Below are 15,363 nucleotides of genomic sequence, written 5' to 3' on the forward strand. Positions count from 1 at the left end.
AGGCCTCAGGCCCCTCATGCACACAGGACACGGTCCCATTAGTGTTGGTGTGATGGTGTACCACCTGTTCCCAGGGGTACAATCACAGCAACAATAACAAGACAGGGGTGAGGGGCTGGGGTGGTTAGGGCACACAGACAGGAGAGAATCAAGTTGTACAAGGACCCACAGAGATGTGGCTACAGGAAGAAGACCCTGAGCCCAGCAGGACTTCACGCCGGCGTCCCCCTTGCCCCAGCACCTCCAAAGGTGATAGAGCTGTCCAGATCTTTCCCTCTGGCTTAGCCACGGTTCACTGCCCACCTTCCAGACAAAGTGGGTGCCCAGAGCTGCCAGACGTGTGGAGGACACAGGAGGTGACTGGAGACCATATCCAGAGACCAAGCACAAGGTGGTGGTTGGAGCCTGGAGTGTACCAGTTAGAATGCTCAGGCCCTGTGGGCAGTAGGGCTGGGGGGCCCAGAGAGAGGTTTCCTGCTTTGGCTTGGTTGCTCAGTGAGGCCTTGCAGGATGAGGCAGAGCCCTGTTCTTCCTGGGCAGAGAGTATGCTCACCTGAGAAGTTCCGCGTGGCCAGCATGGTAGTGAGGATGGCTCCCTGGGGGAAGAAGCACACAGATCAAGTCCAGATCCTGTCCAGGCCCCTGGGGATGCCCACAGGACTTGGGAGCATGTCTTCCAGAGAAGCCAGCCTTCTGGAAGCATCTGTGGGCCCTCAGAGTCTTGGGGAGGCCACCAGGACCACCCACGGTGCTCGTCAACAAGGGGCCACTGTGCCATTCAGCAGAACACCTTGGAGGAGCACGGTGCTCTGGGGAGAGGCCAGCAGAGGGCAGGTCAGCTTGCCATCTGTCTGTGGGCCCCCTCCTTCCGGACCAGCACAGGTGTGCCTCTGAGTATCGGGGCTCCTTATTTAGTGCCCCCCTTCTTGTGCTCATCACAGCCCAATTCTCTTAGACCACAAGCTTCTAAACTTACTTATGATGTTTGTTAAGTGCCTTCTAGTCAGCTCGACTCTTAGCGCCCTTGTGTGAGGTGTCTGAGGAGCAGCTGGTGGGTTTGCATCGCCACCTTGTGGTTCAAATTGACCTTGCTTATCCGACAGCAAAACACCAGGACTCCGTAATCTACTAGACTAGAATCACTAACTGATGGGATGTAGACAGAGAGGAAGAAGAGAGCAAGGACTACAAGGGCTGATGGTGGGAGTCAAACCCACGGGGTCATGCCCCACACTGACCCTGGTGGCTCAAGAGCTCTGACCACATTTGGTTGAAACGGTGGTAGGAAGACCCAAGATGACATCTGTTCTAAGCTCCTGTGGAGCTACCCCCACAGGGATCCCCACCAAAGCAGAAGGCACCCCCAGGGCCCGAGTTGGACGAGGGTGAGGACACTGCACACCGGAAGAGCAGGAATGTTCACCTTGAGCTTTCTTCTGGCATTGAACTTCTTCAGACACTCCACAGTCTCCTGTCTGTGCATCATGGAGGCCACTGTGGAGCGTTGCTGTGGGACAGGAAACATTAAGATAGCAGCAGGGGCCCCAAGTGGCTAGCTTCAGGGGACCCTGGAGCCCAGCCAGGAGACTCAGGGCAGCAGGTGCTGAGATGCTCCTGGGGCCACCACAGGTCACCCCCTCACTGCCAGTTCCAGTCTCCACCCCTGTGCCACATCCCCCGCTCCCTAATTTCTTCCCTCACATACCTGTCTCCTCCCCGCATCCTGATCCCTGTACCTCCTACCTGTCCCCCTCTCTACCTGTACTCATTCCTGTCCCCCCCCCTCCCGTTTTCACGTCCCCAAGCCCCACCACACCAGCACAAGTCCTCTGTGCCCCCCAGCACACAGCACAGGGCTCAGAAGAAGAGCTTTCCAGCGCCTGTGCTTCCAGACTGAGGCCCGCAGATGCCACAGCAAACCCAGCATCCCCGAGGCCACTTACGCAGACCCATGGGTGCTTCAGAGCCTCGTGGGCTGTGATGCGCTTGGCGGGGTTGATGGTGAGCATCTGGTTGATGAGGTTTTTGGCTTCAGGAGTGACAGTGTCCCACTCAGGGGACGGGAACTAGAGAAGGAACAAAGGCACGGGAGCAGTTTGAAGCCCCTCACCAGGGCAGGAACCAGAATTCCTCAGAAGAGTTGACCCTGGCAGGAAGACCAGGAAAACAAAGGCCCCAGCTTCGTTCCTCATCTCCTGCCTTCTTCCAATGGTCTTCTCACACACACACAAGTATACACACTCACACAGCCTCATGCAAACACAGACATGTGCAAATGCCAGGTGGCTTGTAAGGGTGGGACTCACGTCGTAAGCGCCAGCCTTGATCTGCTGGTACAACTTGTGCTGGTCCTCGTCCCAGAAGGGGGGGTAGCCCACGAGCAGGATGTAGAGGATCACCCCTGGGGAAGGCAGAGGTGACAGCATAGCAGTCTCCCTCCCATGGCCACCCTCTGGCCTCTGCAGCCTGCGGGACGTAGTGGGCAGCAGGGCCGGGGAGTGGGGTGGGGGGTGGGAGGAGGCAGACCCTCCCTGGAGCCCCCCCAGGCAGGGGCACAGCATCAGCCCTGGCATCCCCAGCTTACGTTGGGGGAAGATGGCAGGCTTTGGCTGGCCTGGAACACTCTCTGGTCCCAATGGTGTTGTGAGGTGAATACTAACTAATGTTCATTTGAGAAAAGTTCCAAATGGGCTGTCAGAGGCCTCACACCCACTAGCTCAGTGACCACCCTTGTTGTTGTTGTTAAGTGCCATCGAGTCGGGTCCGACCCATAGCGACCCTGTACAGGGTTTCCAAGGGTGTAAATCTTTACGGGAGTAGAAAGCCTCATCTTTCTCCCGCGGAGCGGCTGGTAGTTTCGAACCGCTGACCTTAAGGTTCACGGCCCGATTCGTAACCACTACGCTACCAGAGCTCCTTCAGTGACCACCCTACTTCCCAGGTAACACCAGGGCCCACTCCTCAAATGCTGTCCCTTCCAGGAGCCTCCCCCAGCTGCTTGTGGGCAATAGGCAGGGACTCTGGCTGTTTGGCACACTGGCAAGGCCATCTCAGACAAGGATTTGCGCAGACAGCAAACGCGGAATGGCACCGGCTGCCCCGCCTGAGTGTCCATCCTGTCCCTCTATGCATGTGCACGGGCCTCACCGCATGCCCAGATGTCCACAGGCTTGCCGTAGGCCTCTTTTCGAAGGACCTCTGGTGACAGGTACCCTGGTGTGCCGGCAAACCCTAACAGGGAGAGAGGACCAGTAAGAAGACAATGAGGCCATCCCCCTGGCCTGGCTTGCTGGCGCTGCACTTACCAAACCATGCCTGCTGGTCCCCCTGCACTTCGATGGCCAGGCCGAAGTCAGCCAGCTTCACGGCAGCACCTTTACATTTGCTGGCCAGGAGAAGGTTCTCAGGCTGCAGGTACCATCAGGGCCAGGCGGCACAGTATGGGGAGGGGTACAACAGATGCAAGAGCCGTTGGTCAGGGGAGAGGGTGCTGACCACCACACCCCTCCCTGCAGGGTGGTGCCCATCTTCGGGGCAGCGTCTGCACCCTTGCTGCTTGTCTCTCTCCTGGGAACAACACCTCCACCCCAACAACAGCATCAGGAAGTCCACACTGTGCTTGGTCCCTTCACAGGGGCCATGAGAGGAACAATGGTGGGGGGGGGGGCAGGCTATTCAGTAAAGGGCACCCCCAGCCCCCACCTCACTCCCAGCAGGAATCTGAGGCAAATTGAATGAGGGGAGATGCCTGCTAGAGCAGGTACCTGCAAAAGGGCCCCTTTCAGCCCCCTAAGCCGGGTTCTAGGCCCAGCTAAGCCTGGGTTAGCGCACGGCCCACAAGATGACCCGCCATACTCACAGCCTCTCTGGGATGGCAACAGCCCTGCTAAGTGGGAAGGAAGCGTGGTGCCCCTTCCCATAGAAACAGCCAAGGAGCCTGCTGCCCTGAGACAAAGGACACCTGACCCCAGGACCATGTCCCCACATGACTGTGCTCTTTCCCAGGCTGGGACTGGTTTAGCAGGGCCTGTGGCCTCCAGTGGCTGGTGAGCACCCCTCACACCCCTAGGTGTCCAGTCTGCCACCTCGAGGGGACCTGGTGGTGCCGGTCTTTGTCCCTGCACCAGGCTCTCTTCCATTGCTCAGATTGCCCTAAGATCAACCCGTCAAAATCAAATGACTGCTTTCCACTCTGCGCGCTTCCCACGGTCCAAATATGACAGACCCAGAAGCCAATTAAACTGCTGTTTGACTCCTGGATGGAAGAAGCATCTCAACGTCACAAACCTGAAGTGTCAACGCCTGGGTCCTAACACTAAAACCAACCCACTGCCACTGAGTCAGTTCCGATTTAACACCCTTGAACTACACAAGTCCAAATGGGGGGACCAGGCTTCCATTCTGGGCTTTGAGAATGGGGTTTCCCAGGTCCTCAGTGAAAGAGCTCAGAGTGTGTTCTGAGGGTGCAAACACCCACCTAGTAGGACAAGGCCTACTACTTTCTCAGAAAGCTCTGTTCCCTGCCTCCGCCTCCTGTTTCCCAACATGCCACACACTCGGGCCACACTCGTCCTCATTTGTCCTCCAGGGTCTGGCTTGAGGGGCCCTGGTAGCAAGTTAATGGGGCTCTGGGGACCTGGAACATCTTAACTTGCCAGTGGGAATGGGCAGGAGATCCTGAGCTTCCCATGTACCCCCACAGTCTGAAGCACAGGGTGCCCCTGCCAGGCTGGAAGAAAAGCTTCATTCCGAGAACTGGGCACAACGGTCTCCTGCACCGAGTTCTCAAAACGCTCTCAAGAAGTGCCAGATGGTTTCATAAATGTGCCCCCACCCCCTTGCCTCAGGAAACCCATCAGAATTTCTTTCCTTGGTCCAGGGAAATAAGTCCTAGTGGCGCTGTTGGATAAGCACTGGACTGCTAACCACAAGGTCAGCAGTTCAAACCCCTCAGCATCTTCTCGGGAGAAAGATGAGGCTTTCTGCTCCAGTAAAGATTTACAGCCTCAGAAGTGCCAAACCGGGTCCCTATGAGTCAAACCCACTCGATGGCAAAGGAAACAAAAGAAAAGGTCCAGAAGGCGGGGCTGGGTGGGCGCGGGCAGGTCCATTAGGTCTTCTATGATGTCCACGCAGAGGGGCAGAGCCAGCGGCGCTCAGCATGACTGACCCTGGACCTCTGCCACAGGATTCTGCCTTCCACTGTGGCCTCCCGAGGTGACATGTCCCTGTTCCCTACACCACCCTTAGCACCTTGCTGGGTCTCTCCATTTTCTCCCTGACCCCAGACCTCCTGCTCTTGTTAGAAAGTAATCTACCAGCTCCCTGCTCACAGGTCACACCTGGGGGAAAGGAAAAGGAACGCTGGCTTCAGGTCTTTGCTTCAACGTTACCTAGATACGTAACAGGGCTCAGGGACAAGTGGGGAGCAGGCTACCCTCACAGGCTACCCTCACAGGCAAGCCTCTGAGTCCAGGTAGCAGGCTCAGGTACGCCACCCCAGGAGTGTACAAGCAGCCTCTCCCAGATCGCCCTGCCTTTCCTGTAGGATCAGAGGCCCAAGTGAGGCAGGAATCCAGGACAAAGGATAGGGACTGACAAATGAAATCAACCAGACAAGACACATAGACAGGAGGCAGCACCCGAGCAGGGGCATGTGGAAGGCTGGCAGTGCCCCCAAGAGACACAGGGAGTGTCCTGTTGCTGTCCTTGAATGAATTTCTGACCACCTCCCCAGAGGAGCTGCAGAAATTCGCCCAGGCCCCATGGCTGTCCTAAGGAAGTTTTTGTTGTTGTTAAGTGCTAGCGGGTCAGTACTGACTCCCAGCGACACTATGCACAACAGAACAACATGCTGCCCTGTACTGAGCCAACCTCACAATCCTTGCTACCCCTGAGCCCATTACTGCTGCCACTGTGTCAATCCATGTTGTTGGAGGTCTTCCTCTTGGTCCTATTTAGCATGGCATCATGGGAGAAGACCCCACTGGAATGCCACCAGCTGGGCTTCTAAGCAGGGTGACAGGCTCAGAGTTCACAGTTCTACCCACGTGGAGGTTAAGAAACAGCCTCAAACCAACCTGGAGAATTCTGGGGCTGAAGAGAAAATAGAAGAGCCAGGAGGGAGGGAAGGAGGAGAGACGAAAGACGGGATGGAGGAGGGAAAAAGGAGGCCGGAGGAGGAGGACGAGGACGAAGAGGGAATGGCTGTTGCAGAAGCACCAGAGTTCCTCCTGAGCAGCCTCCCCACCTGCTCCCCACTTTCTTAGCACCTGCTCCCCACTTTCTCAGCACCTGCTCCCCACTTTCTCAGCACCTGCTCCCCACTTTCTCAGCACCTGCTCCCCACTTTCTCAGCACCTGGCAAGAGCAAAGCCTACAGCTGCTGGCCCTGAAGAGCACCATCACTCAGGCAGCAGAGATCCAGAGAAAGTGCTGGGACGGTTAGTCATCAGCTGACTGGAGGCCTGTCTCACCCACCATCCAGGGCTGTGTCTGGTGGAGTCTGGGGGTGTATGGAGACCCCAGAGGGTCCGTGTGGATTTGTGAAGGACCCGAAGGCTGAGGTGTCATGCACACAAGTAGTGCATCATGGGGCATCCTGTTGGAGGCAGACTCTGCCTGCCCTGCTTGAGCAGGCCTCCTTTATACTGACATGCAGACCACAGATGGACAAGCAGGGGTTGGGGGGACACTCACCTTGAGGTCTCTGTGAACGACCCCCATTTGGTGGCAATGGAGAACCGCCTCCAAGATCTGCTGGATACAGTGACTGCAAACATCAGGGCCAGTTAGTTCCATGCACCGGTGGCGACAAGGAGGGGGATGGTGGAGGTCTAGGGGGCTGGGGAGGGAGGAGCCACAGCCGGGGTAGGAGGATGGACACTGGTGAGCCAGAGTCCTTTCCTATGAGAGGTGTTTCTGAGACCCAAGGAAGAAGGCCATGAAAGAGACAGATCCAGACCTCTCTGCAGCTTCTGGTGGCCAGGCCAGGCGCACACCCATCGAGAATGGTGGGGAGCAGGGAGGAGGACAGGAAGGGAGAGCTGGGATAGCAGTATCTGTTTGCTCTAGGAAGCACCATGGGTGAGGCCTTGTGGGGGGGGGGGGAGCACACCAAAGTCTCTGAGCCTAGGGGTGGGGTTCCTGGCTGGCTGGGGGCCATGTGGACAAGCCGGTTTGGAATCAAGGCATAGAGGGCAGCTGACCTGAAGGAGCCTTCCTCATTCCCAAAGGGCAGAAAAAGGCAAGCAAGCCCCCTCCCCGGCCACCTCAGCTGAGTGTGCTGAGGAGACAGGGCAGGGCCAGAGCGGGACCTCAGAAAGAAAGTACACCCTTTTCTCAGAGCCCCTCCTCAGGCCTGTGGCTGGCCTCAGAAAGGAGGCCTGAACTGAGCAGGTAGGGAGAGGACAGAAGGCTGAGGGTAGGGGCAGAGGCAGAACCAGGAGTGAGGGGCTGGGGTGGAGTGGGGTGGGTGCTGAGGGTGACTGCACCTTGGGTACCAATGCTGTAGCCACATGTGGCCAACAGAGCAGTTCCTGAGAGCAGGTCTGAGGCAGCAGCCAATGAGAACATACCTGGCACTCCAGGCGACAATAGCCTTGGCTTGGCTGGGGGCCCTGAGCATGGACCATCCTCCCCACGCCTGCCTTGTGTGTCCAGGAAGGCTTGGCCAGCAGAAGGTCCAGGAGCCTTCTTAAGTATGGCTGGCTACAGGTTGGGGGCGAGGTCAGAGCTCCCCAGAACTGTTCTCAGGCCACTGCCCTGACACCGGCCTTCAACCAGCTCTCTCCTTGTCCACTGTACCTCAGACCAAGGGCCCACCCAGCTCCCAACATGGAGGCCCTGGCTTGAGACTGCCTCCCTCCCCTCTCCACCCAGGATTCCTTGGAGCGGGCACAGGGCACCCAGAACACCCTCGGTCTAACTGCCCCTGAGGCAGCATCACCCTAGCGATGAGGTTGCCATAAGTCCTTCCGGGTATTGGTTGATGAGGTGGTGAGGCCCCAGAACACACTGGAGTACGGGGGCACAGAGGCACAGGGAATGGGGCGAACCAGAAGAATTGCCAAGGTGAACCATGACTGCCAGATCTCCTAGGGGGCAAGACCTACTCTCCTCCTCAAGTAGCTCCCACGCCTTTTGACCCCCATACCAACGCCTGCTGTTAAGGATGCCCTCCTCATCTTCGTCCTGTATGTCCCTTTCTCTGCTCCAGCATGGAGAGCCTATCCCTACAGTCCCTGCAGAGTGGACCCCTTCGTCCCCACTGGAGCCCAGGCCAGCACCCACCCTACCCCTGCTCAAATGCCTCATCCTGCTGAGGTCTCTGTAGAGGGTTCTTGTCCTGCATCTGTCCACAGGAAGCATCACTGTCAGCCCAGATGTCACCATGCCCAGCCCCCGGTGACCCACAGCCTTTCATTCCTTCATTCGCTCCCATGAAGACATGACACTGGGAGGGGGTGCTGGTGAGCTACACCAGATCTCCTGGCCAGATACCACAGGAAGCACCTGAGCTGAGGAGAAACTTCCCACCACAGTGCAACCCACACCAAGTGGTACCAAAAGGCAGCTGGGAGCACAGAGAATCTCAGCCCCATTGCCCTGGAATCCCATTGTGTGCCCTCGTCTTCCAGAGTTCAGAACCCTCTCTCGCTCAGCACAATCTTTGGTTTGCCAACTCCTCCCAGGGCTGCCTGTGTTCCTGAGTGCCCTCTGCCTTTGAGAACTTTCTCAGCAAGCTTGTCACCTCTGTACCCACCCTGGGAAATGCCAGGCACAGGTACAGCCATGGCCACAAATAGCCCCTGTGCCCTCATCTGGGAATCCACCTCCAGTGCTTGACTCAGCTGTCACATTATGGAGACCACCATACCTCTCAGCTTTAGCTCAGGGGTGCTCCTGTGTCTCCTCCATCCTCAGACCTCACCTCCGCCTGCCTTGGGACCTAGTTCCCAGCCACAGGTCACACGGAGCCCTGTGGTGGCTTCCTCTTGTGTGCTGGTCTCTCTACTAGATTGTCATTCTGTGAGAGGACGGTCCATGCTCTATGTCCATGGTGCTAGGTGTTTGACAAGTGTTTGTTGAAGCAATGAGCTCATCTGTCCACACCCTGGACAGGTATGTTTACTCAGATGGGGTGAGGACTTCATTGGTTCTCCCATGGATGCACCTTCAAAGTCACGACTGAAAATACAGCTGCCCGTGTCTTCCCCAAGGTGTCCTAAAAGATGTGCAAGTACCGCTGAAGTCCAGTTATAAGATCGATATCGGGCCCACCCATTCCAAGGGAAACCGCTATACCAGGTCCTCTGGGAGCACCCAGAGAGGTCACGCCATGAGTTCCCTTGTTAGGCAAACACAACTTCTAGAATAGAGTTCTATGCTGAGACTCTCCAGGCAGCTTGGCCATCCTGACCTCTCCCTCCTCTGTTTCACACGACCTCAGAGAACTCTGGTATGGGGCTTCCCTCTGCAGCCAGCGACTCTCCAAGCTGGGCACCTGCTCTTCCAGCTGCCCTAGCCCTCCTGTCTGAATAGTCTCACCCTTCCAGGGCTGGGGTCATGTCTCCAGCTGCCTTCTCCCCACTGCTATTCCCAGTGACCAGCACCCTTGCTGGACTTTTGTCATTTCGAAATAGGCCTGTTCCCAAAGCACATCGGGACACACAGACTTCTCCAGGCCCTCAGACATGCCATCTTGCCTCTGGTCTCTTAGAACTGTGGGGCCAGAGTTTCCTTCTGCGGCTCTCATCGGCCAGATTCCTGGTCAGAGTTAACGTCAGTGGCGTCTAACCATGTTGAAATCTGCTTTCTTCAGTTTGAAGGCGGCTACATGCACCCTTAAGTTTCCTGGTTGTCACTGTTGTTGTTAAGTGCTGCCCAGCTGGTTCCACCTCATAACAACCTTGTATAGGGTTACCATAGCAACTCATAGCCACTCTGTGTAGGGTTACCATAGCAACTCATAGCAACCCTGTATAGGGTTACCAAGGAATGGCTTGTGGGTATGAACCGCCACCCATGTGGTTTGCAGTCCACTGCTTATCCTATAGTGCTACACCAGGACTCTCAAGTTTCCTTACAAACCTTAAAATAAAAACCTTGCCTCCTCCTAAGAGGAATTTCCATCCTTATGGGTTAGAACAAAGTTAGGAAAGTGAATGCTATCCTGGGATTGAACACACTGGTAATTCCTCCAGTACTCAGTGGCTCAGCTTTGGGCTATAAGACCAGCTGGGCCAGCCCTGACCTGGCTGGGTAGTACTGGGGCCTCCCCATCATGCCATCCTGTCAGATTCCTGTTTCTGCCCTCTCAGCACAGATCTGACCATATCTATGCTGTGGTTGTTAGATGCCATTGAGTTGGTTTTTATTCATAGTGACCCAATGCACAACAGAACGAAACACTGCTCGGTCGTGCCTCACCCTCCCGATTGCTATGGTGAGCCCATTGCGGCTGCCAATGTGCCTAACCATTTCACTGGAGGTCTTCCTCTTTTTCACTGACCCTCCAATTTCCACAGCATAATGCCCTTCTCCAGGGACTGCCTCCTCCTAATAATATGTTCAAAGTATCAGAAACAAACTCTTGCCATCCTGGCTTCTAAGCAGCAATCTGGTAATACTTCTTCCAACGCAGATTTGTTTGTTGTTCTGGCAGTCATGGTACTTTCAATATTCTCCTCTAACACCATAACTCAGAGGCATCAATTCTTCTACGGTCTTCCTTATTTACTGTCCAACTTTCACATACATATGAGATCACTGAAAACACCATGGCTTGGGTCAGGTGCACCTCAGTCCTCAGGCTGACCTCGTTGCTCTTGAACACTTGGAAGAGGTCTTGTGCAGCAGATCTGTCTAATGCAATATGCCGTTTGGTTTCTTGACTGCTGCTTCCATGAGTGTTGACAGTGGATCTAAGCAAAATGAAGTCTTTGACAACTTCAATATTTTTTCTATGTATTGTTGTTGTTGTTGTTGTTGTTAAATGTTGTTGAGTTGGTTTCGACTCATAGCATTCCTATACAGAGTTTCCGAGGAATGATTAGTGAATTTGAACTGTCGACCTTGTGGTTCAAACCAACCTTTAGGTCCAGTGCTTACCCTCCAGTGCCACACCAGGACTCCATTTATCATCATGTTGTTTATTGGTCCAGTGGTGAGGGTTTTTGTTGTTTTTACATTGAGCTGCAACTCATACATTAAAGATTAAAGGCTGGGGTCTTTAATCTTCATCACTAAACAGCATACAAATTGAATAAGTATGGTGAAAGAATACAACTCTGGCACACACCTTTCTTGATTTTAAACCATTCAATATGCTCTTGTTCTGTTCAAAAGACAGCCTCTTGGACTCTGGACAGGTTCCTCATGGAATACCCATTCTTCACAGTGTTATCCAAAGCTTGTCATGATCCACACAGTTGAATGCTTTGCATAGTCAATAAAGCACAAGCAAACATCTTTTTGGTATTCTCAGTATTCAGCCAAGATCCATCTGACATCAACAATGATATCCCTTGTTCCACATTCCAGCTTGAGTTTCTGACAGTTCCCTGTTGATGTGCTGTTGCAGCCAGGATTTAATTGTCTTCAGCAAAATTTTACTTGTATGTGACATTAATATTTTTTGATGATTTCCATTGGGTCACCCCTCTTTGGAAAGAGTACAAATACGGATCTCTTCCAATTGGTTGCTGCCTTCCAAACTTCTTGGCATAGATGAGTACCTCCAGTGCCGCATCCATTTGTTGGAAGATTTCACTCTGTTTCCGGTCAATTCCTGGAGCCTTGTTTTTTGCCGTTACCTTTAGCTCAACTTGGACTTCTTCCTTCAGTACCATAGGTTCTTGATCCTATGTCACCTCTTAAAATGGTTGAGCACCAACCATTTCTTTTTGTTTCAGTGACTCTTGTGTTCCTTCCATCTTCTTTCGATGCTCTTTGCATTGCTCAATATTTTGCCCAGAGAATCCTTTAATATTTCAAATTGAGGCTTGAATTTGTTCTTCAGTTCTTTCAGCCTGAGAAATACTGAGCATGTTCTTCCCTTTTGGTGGTCTACCTGCAGGTCTTTGCACATTTCATTCTAACACTTGTGGAGGGGTGTGTACCGCTCAGTTCCATCTCGTCCACCCTTCCTAGAGATCTGTTCCCTGGGAATGTTCAGTTATCCCTTCCTTTGCGACTTTCCTGCCTCCAGTTCCACCCCTCTAAGCATGCTGACGCCAGGTGGAGAAACAAACACCCTTGGGCTCACCTGTCAGACAGTTGGTCAGGTGTTGTGGCTCCTGGAGCAGAACATGAGCTCAAAGACGGAAGCCAATAATCCTCCTAGCCCCAAGAGAAAGAGGGCAGCTGGGCTCCTGGCCCTACTAATGAGTCTCATCATGTGCCAGTCCATTCCTACTTGCTGTCATACAACCATCCCACTCACCCACAGAGTGGAGGTCAGCCTGCTCACCCCACCTCCAACCTGCCCAGTGAGCACCCTCCAATTGAGCATCAATCCTGCAAGAGGTAGCATCAGTTTTTAGAAAGAACGAGGGCTTGGTGGGTTGGTTGAGGAAGTCATGCCCAGCCCAGGTCAGTTCAAAGGGTCCCCAGGAAGAAGTAGGTGTCAGCATGACAGAAGTCTCCTGTTATCCCTCTGAGGGGGTGAGACACATCTGCCCATCTCACCTCTGCCTCCCCTCTCAGCACTTTACAGCTTGTTCTAGGGAAGATACCTGGACACAAACAGTCAGAACATCCCCAGTGGTCCACAGAAAACCCCACCAACCTCCTGGCAGCTCTGAGCCACATGGGCAATGGAGACAGCAGCAAGGAAAGCTGGCTCGGGCTGTGGGTCATGTGAAGGCCAGTTCTTGCTCAACACATGGGTCCTCTCTAGGTTAGCACTTTGACTTCACCCGTAAGTGGGCTGTGTGTTCGTCAAAGACACAAAATGAGAAGGACAGGAAAGTACGAGGAACATAGGGAGAAGCTGAGGTCATGCCTGCAGACAGGCAGATGCGGCTCACCCCCTCAGAGGGACAACAGTGGCCTGGCCAGGGGGTGGGCAGCAGCTCCTGTCAGCCCTGAGACAGACAGTCCTTCCTGTGTGGCCCTCGCTCGTACTTGCAACCTTTTGCTAACCTTAGTGGGGAGTGTTCAGGGGAGGGGGCCGTAAGGGGTGTGCAGATTGCTCACAACAAGACAGGTCAGCAAGCAGCCTGGCCCCCACAGTCTGGAGGTGGGAAAGTGTGACGCTGACCTGTGGGTCCCTGTGTGCAAAGGCTTATGGGTAATGCACATTAGACTTTCTATTGTCTGATGGAGATGGCGGTGCAAAACAGAGTGGGGAGGGGCTGAGAGGTGGGGGCACTGCTGTCCCAGGGATGTTGACAGAGGGGTGCCGAGGAGGGGGTGGCATCAGAAAAGCCATGGGGGCGGGGAGGGAAAGAAGGGATGGTGAGTGTGGGGAAGAGAGAAAGAGAGAAAGACTGGGATGAGAACTTAAGGACCACAGATGTTAACAAGGCTGGAATGGCCAAGACTGGAAGCAAGCCCGTGTAGTGTGGGTGCTCAGGCTGGAAGACATGGGGCAGGGGAGCCTCAGGGGACCCGAAGGAGTGAGAGATTGGCAGGGGTTCCAAGGCCGCTCCTCCTGGTGGGCTCGAGGTCACGGTTTAGCCATGAGCTGGGCTGGAATGTCCTAGTAGTTCCCTTTTCCAGACATGGAAACCGAGGACCAGTGGCCATGCTCAGAGAGTCCGCAGGTCTTTTCATTCCAGCCAGTGTATAGTCCAGGCCTGCCCAGGGATCTGGAGTCCAGTCTGGGGTTGAGGGGTTTGGGGAGGGTCATTTCACGTCTGACCTCTGCTCACTCAGGGTTCTATCACCCTCGGAATGTCAGGGAAGGTCTCCAGGGACCTCTAAGCATGACCCTGCCCTTGCTCTCAGGGCAGCAGGCCAGGCCCAGCCCAGCACCCTACACAGCCAGGAAGGTTTCCTGGGACACGTAGGAGCGACTCCCACAAAGCTAGTTTTCTTCGATGACATTCATTTTTCTTGAGGAGAAAAATAACAGAGAGACATTCAGGAAATGTTTGAAAATTAAAAACTGAGAAGTCATCAGTTCTACCATGAGTAAAGACTCTGGCTAAGCTTACTGCTGTTTTCCTACCAACAGCTTTACCAGTGCACAGGCTCAGGGCAGCCCTGCCTTTGGTCATGGACCCGAGTGGCTGCTGGCTCAGGAACCTGGACTGCAAAGTTTACCCTTCCAGGGACAGGGGACTGGCACTTGTCACCCCAACTGGACACCTCTCCCACACATCATCCACCAACACTGGACCCCATATCTCTCTGTGTTGAAACTGGGTGGGGCAAGGTGGCCCTTGGAAGGTCTCTGGAAGAGGATTCTTGGCCCTACCTTGGAAACTGCTCGTTGCTATGAAAAAGATTAACCAGTGGGTGCTCATTATGGGCCATGGGCCAAGACTTCCAAGAGAAGGGTGGGAAGGCAACTTATGAACAAGTCCTATTCCCCTCCTTTTCTGGCCAGCCCCTAAGGAGATGCCTTGTTCTTGGGTTCTTGGGGTCAGTTCTCTCGGGCCTGGGTCAAGGCACTGGACACACAGCCAACCCCAGTGAAACTAAGCAGGCTTCCCAACACTCAGGCTGCAGGTCACATTGTTTCCTGAGGGGACACCCTCCCCCGGTCAAAACCCACAGGCTCAAGGGCTTGGAGCACTCGGCAGAGTCTAGTGGCCACCAGTCGGGTAGGCAGTGTGGCTCAGCAGATCTGAGCTTTCCTCATGGCCTGCCCTCTGCCAGGCCATGGAAGAGAATGTTGCCTAGGAACAGATGTGGGGTTAGAAGAAGGGACTGGGGAGGGCTGGATAAAAAATGGCAAATAGGGATATGAGAGGAGGGGCAGACAGTGGGAGGGCTCTGCACTCACCTGGCATCGGCCTCACTGTAGTACTCCCTCGCCACAATGTCCTCAAAGAGCTCCCCACCCGTGACCCTGCAGGAAAAGCACACCAGTCACATTTGGGAGACTATTAGTACTATCACCACCTCCTCCTGCAGAGAATCAACAATACCTGCCACCATCACCATCATCACCACCACCATCACCACCACCTCCATCACCACCACCTTACCACCACCATCACCCTCACCACCGCCATCACCGCCACCACCAGCATCACCATCATCACCACTATCACCACCACCTTACCACCGCCATCACCATCACCACCATCACCATCATCACCACCACCATCACCATCATCACCACCACCATCATCACCCTTACCATCATCACCATCACCACCAGCATCACCACTATCACCACCACCACCA

General features: G+C 54.5%; 1 protein-coding gene across 8 annotated transcripts in view; it reads right to left on the bottom strand.

Annotated features, from left to right (window-relative positions):
• CAMK2B (calcium/calmodulin-dependent protein kinase II beta) overlaps positions 1 to 15,363 on the bottom strand; it is a 188,031-nt gene that overhangs the window by 23,827 nt on the left and 148,841 nt on the right. For all 8 annotated transcript variants that reach the window (XM_006832088.1, XM_006832089.1, XM_006832086.1 and 5 more), the window contains exons 5-12: positions 14,957 to 15,022; positions 6,700 to 6,772; positions 3,306 to 3,408; positions 3,148 to 3,231; positions 2,307 to 2,401; positions 1,944 to 2,066; positions 1,424 to 1,507; positions 554 to 596 (exon numbers count right to left, since the gene is read on the bottom strand). In XM_006832088.1, coding sequence (XP_006832151.1) covers positions 554 to 596; positions 1,424 to 1,507; positions 1,944 to 2,066; positions 2,307 to 2,401; positions 3,148 to 3,231; positions 3,306 to 3,408; positions 6,700 to 6,772; positions 14,957 to 15,022 — 671 coding nt within the window. The remainder of the gene's footprint in view (positions 1 to 553; positions 597 to 1,423; positions 1,508 to 1,943; positions 2,067 to 2,306; positions 2,402 to 3,147; positions 3,232 to 3,305; positions 3,409 to 6,699; positions 6,773 to 14,956; positions 15,023 to 15,363) is intronic.

The sequence above is a fragment of the Chrysochloris asiatica genome, unplaced genomic scaffold, assembly GCF_000296735.1.
Source record: "Chrysochloris asiatica unplaced genomic scaffold, ChrAsi1.0 scaffold00006, whole genome shotgun sequence".
NCBI lineage: Eukaryota > Metazoa > Chordata > Mammalia > Afrosoricida > Chrysochloridae > Chrysochloris > Chrysochloris asiatica.